The sequence below is a fragment of the Chiloscyllium plagiosum genome, unplaced genomic scaffold (genome assembly GCF_037043375.1).
Source record: "Chiloscyllium plagiosum isolate Xiang-an unplaced genomic scaffold, Cpla_swu_hap1 HiC_scaffold_1, whole genome shotgun sequence".
In the NCBI taxonomy this organism is placed as follows: domain Eukaryota; kingdom Metazoa; phylum Chordata; class Chondrichthyes; order Orectolobiformes; family Hemiscylliidae; genus Chiloscyllium; species Chiloscyllium plagiosum.
Window position 1 is genome coordinate 66,793,139 of NW_028270139.1, and position 19,774 is coordinate 66,812,912.

The 19,774-nt window shown below is 38.0% G+C and overlaps 1 protein-coding gene across 8 annotated transcripts in view; it reads right to left on the reverse strand.

The window, feature by feature from the left end:
* LOC122550905 (amyloid beta precursor protein binding family B member 2b) overlaps positions 1–19,774 on the reverse strand; it is a 266,027-nt gene that overhangs the window by 40,624 nt on the left and 205,629 nt on the right. For 7 of the 8 annotated variants that reach the window (XM_087987615.1, XM_087987610.1, XM_087987600.1 and 4 more), the window contains one exon: positions 19,359–19,486. In XM_087987615.1, the coding sequence (XP_087843741.1) occupies positions 19,359–19,486 (128 nt within the window). Of the gene's footprint in view, positions 1–2,476; positions 2,683–19,358; positions 19,487–19,774 lie in introns of those variants that run through there. The other variant, XM_043692448.2, reaches the window with a different exon arrangement.

Sequence of the window (19,774 nt, forward strand, 5' to 3'; positions counted from 1 at the left end):
TTGTGAACCTGTGGAATTCCCTACCAGAGAAAGCAGTTGAGGACAAAATATTGTATGAATTCAAGAAGGAGGTGGATATAGCACTTGAGACTAAAGGGATCTGAGGATATGGGGGAGAAAGTAGGAACAGGCTATTGAGTTGGGTGATCATAATGAATGGTGGAGCAGGCCGGAAGGGCAAAATGGCACCTCCTCTTCCTATTTTCCATGTTTCGTAACATAACAACTAAGAGGTCTGGCCACTTAGCTCTTCATTGTACCATGGTTCAATAAGGGTAAAGCTAATATCAGCATCACATTTCCCCAATCTTCAGGAAGGAAATTTCTTTTTATCTCAGTCGCATGACCAATTCTTTAACCTGAGACCATGCCCTCTAGCTCTAGACTCTCCAGTCTCTCTGAGGCTGTATATGTAAATTTCATGGCTCAGTTGATATCATTTTCATGCCTTTGAGTGCAAGGCTAGGGTCAGTATTTTCTTACACAATATGAAGGGAGTTACATACTGTCAAAGATGCCATCTTATGGGCAAGATATTAAACCAAAGTGTAGCAACATTTATTTCATCATTTTAACGACCAGAGGAGTTTCATCATATCCAAGCCAATTACTATCCCTTGATCAATATTATTTGAAGTAGGTTGCTGATCCTTTATCATCATACAGTTTGTAGGAACATGCAGTACAAACATTGGCTGCCACGATTCCTACATTACAACAGTGACTTCAAAATGACTTTATTTACTCTAAAATGGCTTGGGACTTACTGAGGCCATGAAACAACAAATAAATGTAAGTCTCTCTTTCAATTTCAATGGGACCAGATTACAATTTTGTAAATTCTATTTTACTCCGAATTGGTAATCCCATTCTCAGTACATCAACATCTTTGATGAAATGTTGAGAAAATTTATGAAAACAAACTTAGTAATATCCAGGAGATGAAGAACAATTGGAACTGTAATTATAGCTCATAACTATAAGAAAAGGTGTTGTTACATATGTAAACAGGGAAAACATACTACAGTATGGATGTAAAAAATTACTGTGCAAATAGTAATGGTCAATAATTCATTGAAATAGAAATATACATTTTGAAAACCCTAAATTCTAATTCTACCTCAAACTACGTTTGGAGAAGAAACTATCCCTTAAATATTTTCATGAAACCTACTTTCCATACTGGGTAGTCTAATGTAGTCCCATTCTATGTAATTTACTTCCACCCAAAAGATGCTGGGTCCAATACTTCTCCAGAAGTGAATATGGAACAGAATAAAACAAATATACCTCGGCACGTAGTTACCATAAAACTACAAACAGTAGGAAAGTGTTCTTACTAATTTCTAAATTCATCAGTTTAAAATAGGTACACAGTTTAACAGTTCCACCATATTTATACCCAGTCACAGATCCAGTCAACAGTAATTTGCAGGGTTCCATACTGACAGTAAATGTTTATATTCTCAGCGCTTTTGTGCTCAAATTTTAAAAAAAGCATGATCATATCCAAATTTCTTCAATGCTGCATCTCAACTTTTAGCACACTTAGTGTTGGGATACTTCTTGAAGGCATCACATTATCACAGAACTTAAAATTCCTAATAGCACATAGATAACATAATGTGTATATTAAATTAAACAGGAAACTGTACCATCAACATTGAACACTCACGAAAAATACAATTCCTAATTATTAATTCAGTTATGTTCGGATATACATAAATCTATTTATAACTTGATGAACATTTTTAACTCAGAATGGTTTAATAAAGACAACTAACCTAGTTGATACAAAGTAAAATGCAGCATATGCCAAGTGAGTCTGAATCACACAGCAGCTGTTCTTTCATTCCACTGGCCCACTTTCATAAAATTGTTGCAGTGGCAAGTTTTTGTCAAGAAGCACATCAGGAAACAAATTATTTTAGACTAAAATCCTGTTAATATAACTCAATATGTAGCAATATAAATGTGCCACTTCATGCCAGGTTGGTAGTGAACTGATTGGAAATATTGCCAAGTTTTTGTTTACTGCTATTTCACATAGAAATGATCTTTTGTTTCTCCCACTCTAGCACACTATTTTGTGGTGCCATACGCATTACACGCATTATCTTTACTAACAAATCCACTATGGTTAAAGCTCACAAATTTCAACGCTGGCACCACAAGCCCTAACAACCACAACGTAACTGCACAGGACTAGCAACTGCTCTAATTGCCTTCCAGATGATTGATTGCAATTGTACAATTTAACGTTTAGCATAATAGTGCACATATTTACCAATGCATTTGCTCCCAGCACAGTTTTTAACAAAGCAATCTTTTTCACGTGTTTGCGACCACAGCACGTTCAAAGCCATAAAGTTACCAATCTTTCAGACAGAAAGAACTGAATATGAGCCACATCATGCACTACTGTAATTGCCAGTCCTGTACAGTTTGTAAAAATAACAAAACATCAAGTACTTACAGTACTGCAGATATATATCTCTGCATGAGGAAACTGCCATCCTAAGGGACTATGAATATATTTCTTTATCATGCTAGAAAGCGCAATCTTCATTTCACTCTAGAACATCTGGCAGAAGGTCTAAAGTGGAACTAACATGGTCTGTGTAGCATGCTACTTGGGTTGCTGTTAATTTCCCTTCCTAACCCCCTTCAATTACTGCAGCAGAAAGAAATTAAGCTGCTGGGCACGTCAGATGCCTTCACACTACAGACAACACGCTGACTGGAATCATTCCCTCAGGCTTTCGTATGCATCAGGTGATGCTGAGTGCTCCTGATATAGCCATGTACTTCACTGACCTGTGGAGAACCTCCCGAGAATGACAGCTTATTCATTTATTAATATGGTGATCCAATTTCTTTCAGCCTTTCCGCACTTGCACAGCAGACAGTAGCCGAGTTACATCCTCAGATGGCTTACTGATTATAAGCAACTGCTACAGAGTAGAAAAGCCTCCTGTCAATGCTGCAAGCACTTCACACAACACATTCTCCACCAATCTGTCACTACAAGCAGAGCAATCCCTTGCAACTTTATCCAGGATATTCCGATAATTAATGTCTCTAATCCAACAGGGAAACAAATTGCTTTAAGTCGACTTTGCAAACATGTGAATTTTGTTTATATAGTGTTCTATCTAGAAAATTTCTCTGCAATTTTTGTGATGATACCCTTGCTACAAAGAAACTACCATTTTTGAGCTTAATCTAAATCCTAGATTGGCTCATTTAAACCTAGTTATTGTTATTCCCTTCAACTATTAAAAAGCTAAAAACACACAAGTAACTAAGGAAACATACTATTGGCAAAAGATAATAATTGTTGAAAAATGAATTCAGTGAACGTAGCAACTTAGCAAGTCTTTATTAGGTCATCAATCTTAACGGATCTATTGTTAAGATCTGCAGTTCCCCAGTTAACACTCAGCATTTTGTCTAAACTCATTCAGCAAATATCCCCAGTCTCTGCCCACAATATTAAAAAAGTGAAACGATCAATGAAACCAACCTAATGTGTAAGTTGACCTTGAGGTGGAAGGAATATGTAAAATAAGGTCTTTCTGCATTCACTTTTCAAATTAAACAAAATCCCCCAAGGAAAGCTTGCAAGCACCTTATACAATATACATGAATGAATGTCCCTCAGACCTGTAATTAAAAAGTGTATTTCAAGCTTAAATAATAAAGTGGTTAAAACCTTTGTGACACAGTCTCTGCTTCTACAAACCACCAAAAATAATATCCAAGGAAAACCAATATTGAAATATCTTTTTTTTTAAATAACCATTTTCCCAACATATTAGAAGACAAATGTTTTGCTTGCTTTGCTCTTGGCCAGATCCTCCTTAAACTAAGCTCCTCTTGTCTTTTAATATTATCTCTTCATTTGTGTGTAACTAAAGATAACTGGCTTGATGCTGACTGCATGAATGAAGTTTAAGAATTTAACTTTGTATAATACAGACAAACAAGTTTGTTTTAATATTTAGTTCACAGACAACTTGAACTGCCATTTTATAAACAGAATATTTTTTAAACTTTGAAATAACTCAACATAGCTTTGTAAAATCCCTCCTCTGACAGACTCTCTGAAGAATGCAGCACTAAATCTGTATCAAATGAAAATCTATTTTTGTTCTCTGTTGGAGTTTTGTACAATAAAGTGGAAATTGTCACCCTGAAACTAAATTTAAAAATAAAAAAATTGCAGCACACTCTTCCAATACACAAAAATGTCTGTTTAGATCTTATTTAAGGATAATTAGAGCAGTTGATTCAACCCCCAATCAGTATTCTTCCATACAACAAGCACCTGTACAAGTTTTAAAAGAATCTGGCACACATTTTTCCATGTTTTTTAAATATTACACTCAATAAAGTGGATCTCAAGGTTCAAAAATGAGGCTGGACAGAAATGTGCTAGATAAAATCTATCAATAATGCTTTAAAAATGTCTTGACAGTGGTACATAACATTCTAAAATTAATTATTTTAGCTATTCTTAGCAGCTCCATTTCAATGTATTACTTCAATCATACAAAAGCTATAAATAGTCTGGATTTTCTAACAGCCAGATAATCGTTTGAGATGCAGATGGGAGGTGCTTGTTGGAATCCTGTGCCATCTCCATCGTAGCAGACTCTGAAGGAATTGTCTGGAAAATTGAAGATTCCAATGGGCAATTCCCCTTCACTAGGAACTTTTAAAGTATCCATTTAAATAGTCAAATTTGGAGCTGACTCCTATGTCAGGACAGGATAGTCCATTAAATACCTAGTCTATCTCCTAGATATCTACTCAACTGAATCCCAACTTATTACACACACCCTTAACTCCCAGGCCCTGACCTGACACTTCCCCATGTCATCGCCAATATCCAGGACATGCCATCCTTGCCCTGCCGCTGGACTTGACTCACCTACCCGTGCTGGACCCGACACTTTGGTCCTGCTGCCAGAATAAGTGACTCCTCATGCTCGGCCATGCTCCAGACCTGACAGCTCTTTACCCTGCAGTTGCACCAGATCCCTCCCTCTATACTACTGGATCCATCCTGACACAAAACTCCCCCCAGCCCCTACCAGGACTGCCCAGACCCAATATCTACCATCCACCCTGACCTGCCTTAAAGACTCCATCACTTATCTTGCTCTCTAGTCACCTTGTACCCTGGCACGCTACTTATCTGGTACACTATTCCTTACCAATGGCACTTTACCTACTTGGCACTGTAACTATATATTCATCTTATCTGTAATCCCGTTCTCCACTATTCTACAATATGATAGATGTGTCAGAATGGAAGCATTAGTCTGCAATTCTGATTGGGAGACACAGAAGAAATGTGGAGTTCTTTCCCTGCATAATAAAAGGATCAGAGTGATAAATGGGGTCATTCTGGCCTGTTGTGCTATCTATTAAGCAAGATCACCAGATTTCCACTTCTCTCTGCAAAGTGAATGTACTGAACTCGACATCAAGATCAACCCAATACCCATCGGAATCTGACCTTTTGCTTTTCGTACCCCTTTGATACTTAAGATGCTTCTCAACTTGTAACTGCCACCAGACCATCTTATTGTCATCTAAACTTTGAACTTCACCACCACCATCACATTAAGAAATATTATAACCCTGCCATAATTAAGTGTCAGTTTAAGATGCCCTACTTTTAGAACCATTCAAAGTTGGTGGTTTCAGTAAGAATCATTGAAGGACCGTTCCCAATTTTAAACTTGGAAGATTCTATTATTCAGATATTAAATCTATAACAATACTAAATACTGCTTGCCATTTGCATAAGAGTTTTTTTGTTTCGGTGTATTGTAACAAGCTGTTTGAACAAGATATGAAAAGAAGACTTAACGGGTGAAACTGCCTACTTCTGCTCCTGGTTCATATGTTCTGACATTTCCCCATCAAAACTATATTGCTCTGCTTTTCTTATCAACAGCTTACAACTCATCTCCCAATCCCCACGAAATCCCACCCCCCACATCTGTCTAAAACTGAATTAAAAATTAAACAATCTGGCTCTTTTGCCCAAAGGGAATCTTCTCTTTCGTTACATTTGTTCATGGGTGGAGTTAAAGAATGCAATTTAAAACAAATGACCTGAAGCCTTGGATGAAATCGCAGAACAAAGGCATCCCACACAATCCAGTCAATACGTTGTTACTAATATCTCACAGTACAATTTCAAATCAAAAACTGTCTACAAAGAGCAGCAAAATCATACAAGAATTATGACTTGAAGTCATTACTGCCAGAGGCAAAGAAGCAAGCTTTATCTAGGATTAAATTTTTATCAGCAGATACCTATACTTCATCAATCTTTCATTGCGACTTCTCTCAAAAAATATTATTCGGTCAAAAATCGTTAGCAATATGTTGAAAAATAAAGCATTACAAACGTTTTAAATTTTAACACAATAACAGCTACACTGGTAATATTTTTAAGATGGAGTTTTCTGCAAAAATAAAACGTGATTTTACAGGTTTCTTTCTAACAACCTCGAACCTCAGAAAAACCTGGCACTATTCTACACTGACAACGTAGCATTTTATTCTGTTATCCAACGAACTACAGAGGTCACTACTGTACTATGTAGTACTCTGTACATAATGCGATTCTGCAATTGGACAGCACTTACTGAACAATACCAAATGTCTTAAGAAATACACTAACATTCAGTTTAAGGTCATCAGTCTGACTTGCATGTGGTTAGCTAGAGGTACACATCTTCATTCCCAGGAACCTGTCTGCTTCATGAAAAAGAATAGAATCCAGACATTATGCCTTTTTAAAATTAGATTGAAGCATGGGAGACAATAATTCACTAGTGCATTCTCCACAGCAATGCCTTGACCAGACTTGATGTGTCAATTCAATTTCCATCTTGCAATTTGTATTTTTGATTGGTAATACGCTGTAGGGTAAGACCTATCTGGTACAACATTCAGAGTTTTCTCATCCAACTAGTCAACCCCAAGGATCAAGGTTTCTTCCAATTAACCTGGATCTAATCTCTCAGTGAATTGTTATGAGGCTCTAGCTTACTTACAGCAATCTATATTTATATAATATAAACTAGAAATAAATCAAACGCAATACAACCAAGGAGCAGACAGAGGTAAATAGACGCAATACCAGTGACTGGTGCAAAGATACATGGGCAGGTAGGGGAGTTCTTGTATACCAAGTGCAGATCAATATCCCTTTTAAACATATCCATCAACTACATAAATATACAGATTATTCTTACACTAGTCTTAGCAGAATAATATTTCCTTTATATGATTGATGAGAGAATCAGACAAACCAATTCAGCCTTTGGTGTTCTCTACATCGAAAGGTTAGACATCATGTTCTGTTTAAGATGTTTTGAATGGGACAAAAGTCATTGCTTAGTGAACAAAAAAGTTGTAACAATTACACAGAATCTACAGCTTAGAAACAATTCATTCATGTCAAGTGAGTTATGACAATGTTTAAACAATACTCTCCTGACTATAAATGCCTCTAAACTGCCCCTTGTCACATCATCAGCTACTCCTTCATGTATACCAAGCATCCCTTTAATTCCAGTCTTCTCTCCACAGCTCCATGTGACACTCTTTCATATTCTCCACAGAAATCTAAATGGTTCTGACCTGCCGACAACTATTTCCCAAAGTTTTCGCTGAGCATCCCCATCTGAATCTATTTTGGTGCTCTCCAAAGTGGAATGATCAGAAACAGTTGCCATCGACCCTACCTGAAGGTTGCATTGCCAACTTTTCTTTAATCCAACTAAATTCGTCCAACCTAAAGGTGCTTAAAGGTTGTACCCTGTGCTCAATTTGGATGAATTCTTCATTTAACGTGTGTGATACAGTACATTATAATCATATGTTTAAGTTAAGAATTGATGGCAGATTAAAATTTGAAATCAATTCAAACTAGAAATTTGCTTTGAATGAGGTATTTTAGCAAATCTTCCAAAAACTATGATATTTTCACTCTAAATGCATGTGTGTGTGTGGTAACAAGGACCAGTTACCATTTAGAGATAGATTGGACTGAAATGCTCCATTGAAGGAGGGTGGGAGTGAGTGGGGGAGAAAAGGGGAAGAGAATACCCCTTATTTGCTTATTCTTCAGCAGCAGGTCAAAAGCTGATTTCAATCCACTGACCTTTGAAACTAGTGCTATACAATCAAATCCTTGATGATGAATCAGTCAAAATCTCTCATCCATCAATGAAAGAATACATGGCCTTTATGAACAACACTAGCCTACTAAATGGCAGTTTTGTCCTGGCTCATTTACCTTTCCCCAAAGGCAAATATGCCACCACAAATGCAAACCCAAACCCTAATCCTAAACCTAACCAATCGAAGTCAGTTTCAATGGAACATGAAGCCAGATTTCTTCAAGAGTAGATTATGTCCATAATACCTGAAGTGGATTACAACATGATCGGTTGGAATGAAATGCATTAGGGCAAAGCACATATTCTCAGCAACAAGACTGTGACAACTGAAGTGGGGGGTGGGAGAAAAAAGTTAAAGAGAAGCATGCGCAGCACATCTCCATCTGATCTACTTCACCAATATTTCCACTGGACACATGTCTTAAAGTAAAGCAGCAGTCTTAAGGCTCAAATTGCTACACATTCACCCTCTTCGACAAAACCAAGTGTGTAATCAAAACGAAATCAAGGATACCAAGATTGGTAAAGAAACTATCCTCACCACAATGCTGTTGTGGTTGCAGTGCAGAGTAAAAGCACACAATGTGGCTTTTATGGCATTGACATTAATTGGAGTGTGCCAACGTCTAATTCTTGTTAAGTTTGAGGCGGTGCGGAAGGTATGATTTCATGTAGAATACCTTTCTAACTCTTAACTGATTTTTTTTTGGTTGGTAGAAACCCGCCTTCCACAAAGCTGAAATTGCATTGCATTCCTACAATGTTGTAAAGGACACACAAGGGCACACATTTCATAAACCCTTTCTGTATCTCAGAACACAGGGATATACTGAACTAAGGAAACACATGCAGTTATAAAGAGCACTATCCAAACAAAGGCTTTTCAGAATGAAAAATAGCATTTAATTTTAGATTAGTGATTAACTCCTCAAATCAAGACTCAGGTTGTGCTCAAGATTACCCAACGTAATCCAAAAACAAAACAAATTTTCTGTGTAAAGGGAGACAATAACCCTTGTCTTCAGAGAACAGTATGTCTGTGCCACACAAAGAATGGATGCTTACAATCTACATAGCTGATTCCACGGGACAAAACATTTCTGTTTGTATATGTCTGATAAATAAACAAAGTAGAAATAATTTAGGGTTTGGTATGGATTTGCTTGATATTATCTATTTGGTGGCAGCTGCAAATGGCAAAGGCTTTGATAATTATGTTTTGAGCAGCCTTGAAAAAGGCAGTGATGCTACATCATAACTGATGACCAGGCAATGAATCATTCTGAAGTACCAGCAGTTTAAATTACAACACTGTATAATGGGAGCTTCTGAATGCCCAGAGGATTACATTTTCATATATATTGAAACCACTTTCCTATCCATTAACTGCAGAACAGCAGTGTTGACATTTTATCATTATACTTTAACTATAACAAATATGTAAATACTAATAAAATTTATGAAACTTTTTTTGTAAAATTTGGCTTTTAACTCAGCATTGTTACTGGTGCAATGTGGTTATGTTTATCCCATCTGTTCTACAGATATTTCTCAATGTTAACTAACAGATCCTACCAATTTTCACTTACAAATTTGCAGTACCATTGAGAGGGGTATGGGGGATAAAAAAGGACTGAGTAAGTAGGAAATCAGTACAAGTGCCTGTTTTAGAAAGGAAATTTGTGCTTATTTTAAAAGAAAGGAAATAGGATGCAAGCTTTTGTCCAGAAAGTATTGCTTTCCCATTTCCCCCCCCCCCCCCCCCCAATGGAATAGGAGTGTTGGCTGTGATCATACCCTGTCTATACTGCACAATAATGTGCTTAAATTGGGATAAGGATAACAGTTAAGGAAGCATGCACCAGCAAAATAATAAAGTTTGTGTCAGTAGCTTTTGCTGGTAACTTTGGATGTTAAAGGTTTTTCTTAATCTGTTTCCATTATGGTTCAGTGATAACAGTCACATTTTTGAGTTAAAAAGTGTTGGAATAAGCTGCATTTTACAGACTTTGGCACATAGTCTGGGCTGACAGTTCTGTGCATTACTGAGAAAGTGATGTTGTCGGAAAAGGTACAGGGAGCATTGGATTGCATTAGCAAAGTTTTGCCACATTGGCTAATAAATTAGGTTGTATTGTTGTTATAGAAGGGACAAATCACACTCTATGAATACTGTGTGAAACATCCATTGCACGATCACAAAGAAGATATTGCCTTAAGATAAACTGGGGTTGGAAATGCTCACTGTTGGATACCAATATTAAACCAAGATCCATCTAACCTAGCTGTATTGAATAAAAGATCTTTAATACCAAGTCAGAGACTTCTTCCGGATTAATCCATTTAACGCTCAAACAGATGACATTAATTCCAATCCCTGAATGATTTGTGGGCAATACACCCCATGTTAAATGGGTAAACATGGCAAGATTAAAATGAAATTCTTGATTGAAGTATTGAGAAAAACATTACGATCTTCTACCCAAGATTTGAATGGCATTCAGGAATCTCACTAGTGAGCACTGAGAAGCTCATTTGCATGTATTATCATCCTGTTATTACCTACTCTTGCCTAATTGCTGTACAGTTTGTTATTATTTTCTAGAATCCCCACAGTGTGGGATGAAGGTTCCCCACAGTAGGCTAATGCACAAAATAAGGAGGCATGGGATTGAGTGTGATTTAGTGGTTTGGATCAGAAATTGGCTAGCTGTAAGACGACAGAGGGTGGTGCTTGATGGGAAATATTCATCCTGGAGTTCAGTTCAGAGAGTAGGTGTGGATCTGATGGACCGAATGATCTGCTTCCACATTGTAGGGATTCTATGATTAAACTAAAGCCTTGAGCTGGGACTACATTTTTTCTGGATCTGGACAGCTGAACAGATAATTATAAACATTTAATAAACTGGATGCAATGTGATCATTCTCTAACGGCAGACACTTAAAATGTTCTGATTTTCATAAAAACTATACATTTTTGTTGATTCCCTTTAGAGTAGAACTTCCAAAGCAACTGACAAAGATGTGTTTTTTGATTAGCCTAGGCAAAAAGTGTTGGATAATAGCTACGCAACTGAAGGTCTTACTTTCAAAAACCTCCATTACAACTGCATTGTTATAAAATATTCATCTTCAATGTTTTTTTAAAGAGATGGAGTAGTTGTATTTCTAAAGTCTTCCACCTCATTGCCCACTGCTTTTAGCCTGAATACCAGAAACACTACAGTGTTGGTACCCTATGAACATACATTAATACAATGACTTTTATCCAACCTTAGTTTCTGCACTTCAAAATGGACACAGAAAAGGTGAGGTACTCAACTAAAATGAAATACTATATAGACCCTATTAGTAATCACAAGTAGAGTCCCACCAATGGCGTCAAATCCTTTGTTTTCATGTACCTTGAGTTACCTTGTTGGGAGAAGGGTTGGTGGGAATAGTCTGGAGTGTCTTTTTCACAATTGATCTTTCCGCATTTAAAAATTAGACATGCTAGTATACAGCCTAGGACAGGTATTTCCTGCTGAAATCAGGACCAAGACCAATGGGGTAACTCTTCCAAAGAGCTAGCACACGCACATCGAGCCATCGAGCACCCATTATATTGTGAGATTTTATAATAGAGCACTAACTTACACTCACCCATCACCTCCATTAGTCTCTGCATTTAGGTTTTGATGCTTCCCTGTATTTAATTCTATCTAATTGAAAATTCTTGCCCTCACCCTCAGATTGCTCCTTCATCTTATCAAACAGTGGAGCAAACCTTGATAGATGAAAGGCCTATTGTGCTCCTATTTCTTAAGGTCTTATAAATTCGGATTAGATCCTAATGAGAAATGCTTTCTAAAAAGGCTCACACGGTCTTCAGTATTTCACTTGGTGCAAGTACATAAATGAAGTATTTGTTCATTTTAAACCTATTTTTAAAAAGTAGCATGAAAATAGGGCTTACAGTTTTGTATCACATCCTGCTGTACACTTAGAGAATGGCCATTTTACAAAAGGATGAATGAACCTAGGTGACTAGGATTGGTTTGTAAACATGAATACCTGCAAACTCAAACAATTTACTTATTCTGGTACAGTGTCTCCAATGGGCCAAGTGAGACTGAGTACAATTATCACAGGATGTGGATCAAAGATATCCAATAAATATAATGAATACTTTATAGAATGGTATAACAATTCCAGGCTTGGTAAAGAACGATTACTCTTGTGTGAAAATCAAGAAACTAAATCAGTTGTGAGTCCCAAATCATTTCAGTCTGAGAAACCTGGACTTTGTGGAAGAGGGGTTTATGATAATGATGTAAATGATAATAACCATGCAAATAATTAAAAATAAATTACTGGAATTACCATAAATCAAGTGGGAGAGAACCAGAGGTAGGAGGTAGGGTGAGGTATAATGGAATATGCAAATGATGACCTTACTCTGACACCAGCAGAGCAGAAGAGATCAGACTAGAAAGAAACATGTAAAGAGAGGCCTAGACTACACAGCTGTACTCACTAACCTGTAGTGTATAGATTAAAAGGTGTAAATGTCAGCCCTTCATGCAAGCATTTAGAGTCATAGAGACGTACAGCATGGAAACAGACCCTTCAGTCCAACCCATCCATGCTGACCAGATATCCCAACCCAATCTAGTCCCACCTGCCAGCACCCGGCCCATATCCCTCCAAACCCTTCCTAATCATATATCCATCCATATGCCTCTTAAATGTTGCAATTATACCAACCTCCACCACTTCCTCTGGCATCTCATTCCATACACGTACCATCCTCTGTGTGAAAACGTTGCCCTATAGGTCTCTTTTATATCTTTCCCCTCTCACCCTAAATCCATGCCCTCTAGTTCTGGACTCCGTGACCCCAGGGAAAAGACTTTGCCTATTTACCCTATCCATGCCCCTCATAATTTTGTAAACCTCTATAAGGTCACCCCTCAGCCTCTGACAGTCCAGGGAAAACAGCTCCACCCTGTTTAGCCTCTCCCTATAGCTCAAATTCTCCAACCCTGGCAGCATCCTTGTAAATCATTTCTGAACCCTTTCAGGTTTCACAACATCTTTCTGATAGGAAGGCCAGAATTGCACGCAATATTCCAACAGTGGCCTAACCAATGACCTGTACAGCCGCAACATGACCTCCCAACTCCTGTACTCAATACTCTGACCAATAAAGGAAAGCATACCAAACGCCTTCTTCACTATCCTATCTACCTGCGACTCCACTTTCAAGGAGCTATGAACCTGCACTCTAAGGTCTCTTTGTTCAGAAACAATCCCGAGGATCTTACCATTAAGTGTATAAGTCCTGCTAAGGTTTGCTTTCCCAAAATGCAGCACCTCGCATTTATCTGAATTAAACTCCATCTACCACTTCTCAGCCTATTGGCCCATCTGGCCCAGATCCTGTTGTAATCTGAGGTAACCCTCTTCACTGTCCAATTTTGGTATCATCTACAAAGTTAGTAACTGTATCTCTTATGCTCGCATCCAAATCATTTATGTAAATGACAAAATGTAGAGGACCCAGCACCAATCCTTGTGGCACCCCACTGGTCACAGGCCTCCAGTCCGAAAAATAACCCTCCACCACCACCCTCTGTCTTCTACCTTTGAGCCAGTTCTGTATCCAAATGGATAGTTCTCCCTATATTCCATGAGATCTAATCTTGCTAATCAATCTCCCATGGGGAACCTTGTCAAAGGCCTTACAGAAGTTCATATAGATCACATCTACTGCTCTACCCTCATCAATCCTCTTTGTTACTCCCTCAAAAAACTCAATCACTCTCTCTGAGTTTGTGAGACCATGATTTCCCACGCACAAAGCCATGTTGACTATCCCTAATCAGTCCTTGCCTTTCCAAATACATGTACATCCTGTCTCTCAGGATTCCCTCCAACAACTTGCTCACCACCGACGTCAGGCTCACTGGTCTATAGTTTCCTGGCTTGTCTTTACCACCCTTCTTAAACAGTGGCACCACGTTAGCCAACCTCCAGCACCTCACCTGTGACTATCGATGATACAAATATCTCAGCAAGAGGCCCAGCAATCACTTCTCTAGCTTCCCTCAGAGTTCCAGGGTATACCTGATCAGGTCCTGGAGACTTATCCACCTTTACCCGTTTCAAGACATCCAGCACTTCCTTCTCTGTAATATGGACATTTTGCAAGATGTCACCATCTATTTCCCTGCAGTCTATATCTTCCATATCCTTTTCCACAGTAAATACTGATGCAAAATATTCTTTTAGTATCTCCCCCATTGTCTGCGGCTCCACATAAAGACTGCCTTGCTGATCTTTGAGGGGCCCTATTCTCTCTCTAGTTACCCTTTTATCCTTAATGCATTTGTAAAAACTCTTTGTATTCTCCTTAATTCTGTTTGCTAAAGCTATCTCATGTTTCCTTTTTGCCCCCTGATTTCCCTCTTAAATATACTCCTACTTCCTTTATACTCTTCTAAGGATTCACTCGATCTACCCTGTCTATACTTTACATATGCTTCCTTCTTTTTCTTAACCAAACCTTCAATTTCTTTAGTCATCCAGCATTCCCTATACTTACCAGCCTTTCCTTTCACCCTAATAGGAATATACTTTCTCTGGATTCTCTTTATCTCATTTCTGAAGGCTTCCCATTTTCCAGCCATCCCTTTACCTGCGAACATCTGCCCCCAATCAGCTTTCGAAAGTTCTTGCCTAATACCGTCAAAATTGACCTTTCTCCAAATTAGAACTTCAACTTTTAGATCTGGTCTATCCTTTTCCATCATTATTTAAAATCTAATAGAATTATGGTCGCTGGCCCCAAAGTGCTCCCCCACTGACACCTCAGTCATCTGCCCTGCCTTATTTCCCAAGAGTAGGTCAATTTTTGCACCTTCTCTAGTAGATACATCCACATACTGAATCAGAAAATTGTCTTGTACACACTTAAGAAATTCCTCTCCATTTAAACCTTTAACACTATGGCAGTCCCAGTCTATGTTTGGAAAGTTAATATCCCCTACTATAACCACCCTATTATTCTTACAGATAGCTGAGATCTCCTTATAAGTTTGTTTCTCAGTTTCCCTCTGACTATTGGGGGGTCTATAATGCAATCCCAATAAGGTGATCATCCCTTTCTTATTTCTCAGTTCCACCCAAATAACTTCCCTGGATGTATTTCCGGGAATATCCTCCCTCAGCTCAGCTGTAATGTTATCCCTTATCAAAAATGCCGCTCCCCCTCCTCTCTTGCCTCCCTTTCTATCCTTCCTGTAGCATTTGTAACCTGGAACATTAAGCTGCCAGTCATGCCCATCCCTGAGCCATGTTTCTGTAATTGCTATGTCTGTTCCAACTTCAGAAAAATAAAATTCATAACTATATGATGATCTTAATTTAAAAATAACTTCCAGATTAAGAGTGACCAGTATATCTGGCTTCACAGCAAGTGTAATACCAATTTATTGCATAATTGAAAAGCATCTGCCTATTAGGTTCCCCAAGATATGTTATATATTTAACAGCATTATCTGTTATACCAAAACAAACGAATCTGCACAAAAGAATTTTACTTTGCATAATTCCTACATATCAGGCACCAAGGGAGTCAAATTAATTTTCCCCACCTGCAAATATCCTTTTATATTGGAGACATATTTAAGAATGGTTCAACTACTCAGGGTTACTGGAGTTATTTCAGGCATCACTAATATCCTTAGAATATGTTTGATGTCCAGTGGCAGATTTGACAGGAAGACAAAATGTTGATCAGCACGCTTGCTAATCTAGCTGCTGAGATAAACTATAAGCTCGTCTAATACACTGTGAGAGAAAAAAAATTCATCATGCCACAGGAGGGGAACCGATAAAAGCTTTTTGATGTTATACTTAAGGCACTCCTGGGTCAACATTGCACTCTTTATATATCACACCTCAATGTGCTTCATTAAACTGGCATTTGCTCCCCAGGAAAGCAAACATAGCAGGATAATGGAATTTGGCTTTCAAATTTCAATGAAGAAAACATTTCAGTTCTTTATATTTGTCATGCCTACTTACAATCAGGGGATAAAGCAAGCCTTACTGCTTTAAGTGCAGCACTCCTTCGAAGGGATAACTGATACAAGTATTTCCTCTTAGTCCTCTCCTATCGCTTTGCAGCCTTAGTTGCAACATCCAAAATCTTACAAGTTTCCATAAGTTTTCTGACAAAATCTGGCTCTAGTGCACCATCTTTTCTAAATCATCTCCGATTTGACTTATTACTGGCCTGACATCCAGTTCTGGAAGGACAAATTATATCTAACTAAACACTTGCAATACCAAACCATTATCTTCAGCTCTTCCCACCAAGTTTACTCCTTAGCCACTATCCAAAGCTGAGCCACACTTTACAACCTTAGCCTATTTGATGCTAAATGAGTTTCCAATTACATCCCTGTGTCATTATTCAGACTGCCTACCCTACTTTCACCTCCAAAAAAATCACCCTACTCTACCTATTTCTAAGCTCAGTGCTGTTAAAATCCTGAAGTGCATTTTCACCTCCAGACTTGTCTATTCGACTACTTTTCACTTGCCATAAACTTGAAGCAAACTAAACTCTCAACTAATTCAGTCCACTAATCATCCTGTACTTGCTGACCTACATTGGCCTGCAGTAAGACAGTGCTTAAACGTTAAAATTCTCATTATTTCAAATCCTTGCATGGCCTCAGTTCTCTGCATTTCTGTAACCTCCTTTTGCCCTACAATCCTCAGAAATCTGCATTCCTCCAATGTCGGGTTGTTGTACATTCCCAATACATACCATTTTACGTCTGGTAGCCAAGCTTTCAGCTGTTTCAATTTTCAGCTTTGGAGTTCACCTGTTATTCTCTCTCTATTCAATTGTATTGCACAAGGAGGCTATTTGACTCGAAAGATTTGAAACATAGAAACGCAGAAAACTGGAGTAAGAGTAGGCCATTCAACTCTCTCAGCCTGTTCCACCATTCAATATGATCACGGCTGACCATCCAACTCTTTGCCCCTTGTGTTCTTTTTCATTTCTCCTCTGTCACTTTTATATTCAACCCAATACAGCATTGGAATAATTTGGATTTATAATGGATCATATCTTGCCTTGCATACGTTCAAAGTAAATGCTGATAGACAAATTTTTCATAAGACTAGAACAGGCAGCTAGGTCCAGGAGATGACTATCATTCAAGGATATTCTTTCACACACAGATTGAATCGAACATGATCATGTGGTTGTTAAATACTTGGACCCCAGATGACAAGTGAATGTCAGCTTATCAGAATTCTGTGCAATTATACCTACACTTATACTCTCCAAACAAATAAGCTGGTCTTGCGCTACCAGTGGAGACCAGGTGACTGACTAAAAATCCCAACTGGCCTCTGTTAATAGGCACCTAATACTTGGATGAGCTATGTGCTTTGTGCAGGTGAGTAGCCCTGCTGCCCAGTGACCCTACATCTTCAGAAAGAGCCCCAGAATGGGATGGAGCTTGGTAGCTGGTTCTGGGCTGGTGGTGTTATCCTGCCCACCTCTGATCTCAAGAGACATAGAAATCAAGCCCTAAGATTTACATCATTTACATACTGTATTTGCAAGTTCAATCAAGACAAAATTACAACTGATTCAGTCAGCTGCCTTGCTACACATCAAACTCTTAGCTTTCGGTTTTTAAAATGATATATTATTCCCTGTTGGAAATATGCTGAATCACTGTGTTAATGTGTCATTTGCTCCGGGAGTTAACAGAACTCAAAATTAATCTCAGCAAATAGCTCTAGTCCATGTATAATGTGCTTTCAGTATGATAATTTTGATCTTCATTAGTAACAGGAGAACATTATGTGCATCCAAATCTGATCTCCAGTGAAAACACTGTGTAATTAGAATTCATTAACCATATACAAGCATACAAGAGACTCAATGTGTATTTACGTGGTGCCTTCAACATTGTTTTGCATCTCAGGGGTTTCAGAGGAGCTTTAAAAAGCAAACTATGGACAGCCACATAGGCCAACATTAGGGTAGACGGTCAATTTTTTTAGTCAAAGTGGCAGATTTTAAGGAGGGCCTTAGAGGAGGAGGAACAATCACAGAGGCAAAGAAGTTTATCCAGTGCTGGATGTCAGACTGGCAGTGAAGTAGAGGTGGGTGTTGTCAACTCCACTGCATACCTGTCATTCTCCAGATGGCTGCAACTGCAGGAATGCTCAAGGCACAATTAAGGCGAAAACAGTTTGACAAAGTTGTGCTTTTGTGCCACTATGACAGCAATATGTACAGTGAAAGGAATACACTACAGAAACTCAGCAAGGTTACATAAACAGCAACAACCTCCCTGCAACCTCCAGCATGAGGATGACTATGAGCTGCAATGTTGTGCACCAGCTGCTTTTAACTTATATTCCAATATCTTTGTTGAATCAGTTTCTCAGAAATATCACTTGGTAGCACAGAAATTGAATATATAAAAGACTGATAAAAAACATTGTTGAAACCTTTCACCTTGCTCTTATCGGGACAATTGTAAGAAATACCAATGTCAAGGGAAAGCAACCATTTTGTACTGTATAAAAAACATTTGTTGGCAACATTTGGTCTCAAGAATATAGTTAAAATAAAAAGCTGTTAGTGACAAATCCACTCAGTTTGACCTAACTAAGAATCGTAGCTTTATTCTATCCTGCTCAAAGATGCACTAAAATGGCTCAGTAAACAGGAAAACAAGCCCATTCCTGTATGTGGATAAACCTCTCAGCTTCTCTTTTATAATCAAGATTATAGGCACCATTATCCAAATGACAATTGTTTTTAGGCATTTTCCAAACAATAATATAGAACACAGCAATTCATTACAGAAAGTTAAGAATCCTAAGAGATATCATAGGAATTGATCAACTCACTAAACCAGACTACAATAAGAGAGTTTAACACTGGCCTAAAATTCTTCTAATCTAAATTCCACACCAGAATTCAACACAGTCACTATGATTTAAGTTTAAAATCTTTTGTCACTGATGTGTAGCTCAATAGCTGCGTATTAAAACTGAGAAAAATATAATTCAACCCAGCAACTCATTAAATCTCTAAAACTGAGCACTTACCGCCCATTGTCTCGACCTACACCCCACACACGAATGCTGACAATTGGTTGAGAATGAAGAACAGTGCGATCCATGGGGTCAATTAGGTTCAACATATTATTTTCTAGTATGAGGTACATGTCTTTACCCTGAAATTCAACAATAATATAAATTATTTAAGATTGCTTGCCATTTCTCAGATTGTTCAACTTCATCATACTACTAATAAAACATCAATAGCTTTAGACTTGTTTTATTGACATATGGAAATTATAATTGAGAGGTTATTGGAAACTCTTTATATAATGCATGTGCTTGTACATTTTCCTCTGTCTTGAGCTTCTTGTGCATCTACCTAAACTCTATCCTACTACTCACACCACACAGGTCCATGCTCATGAATTTCCACCACAAGCTTTTCTGGATATCTATTATCC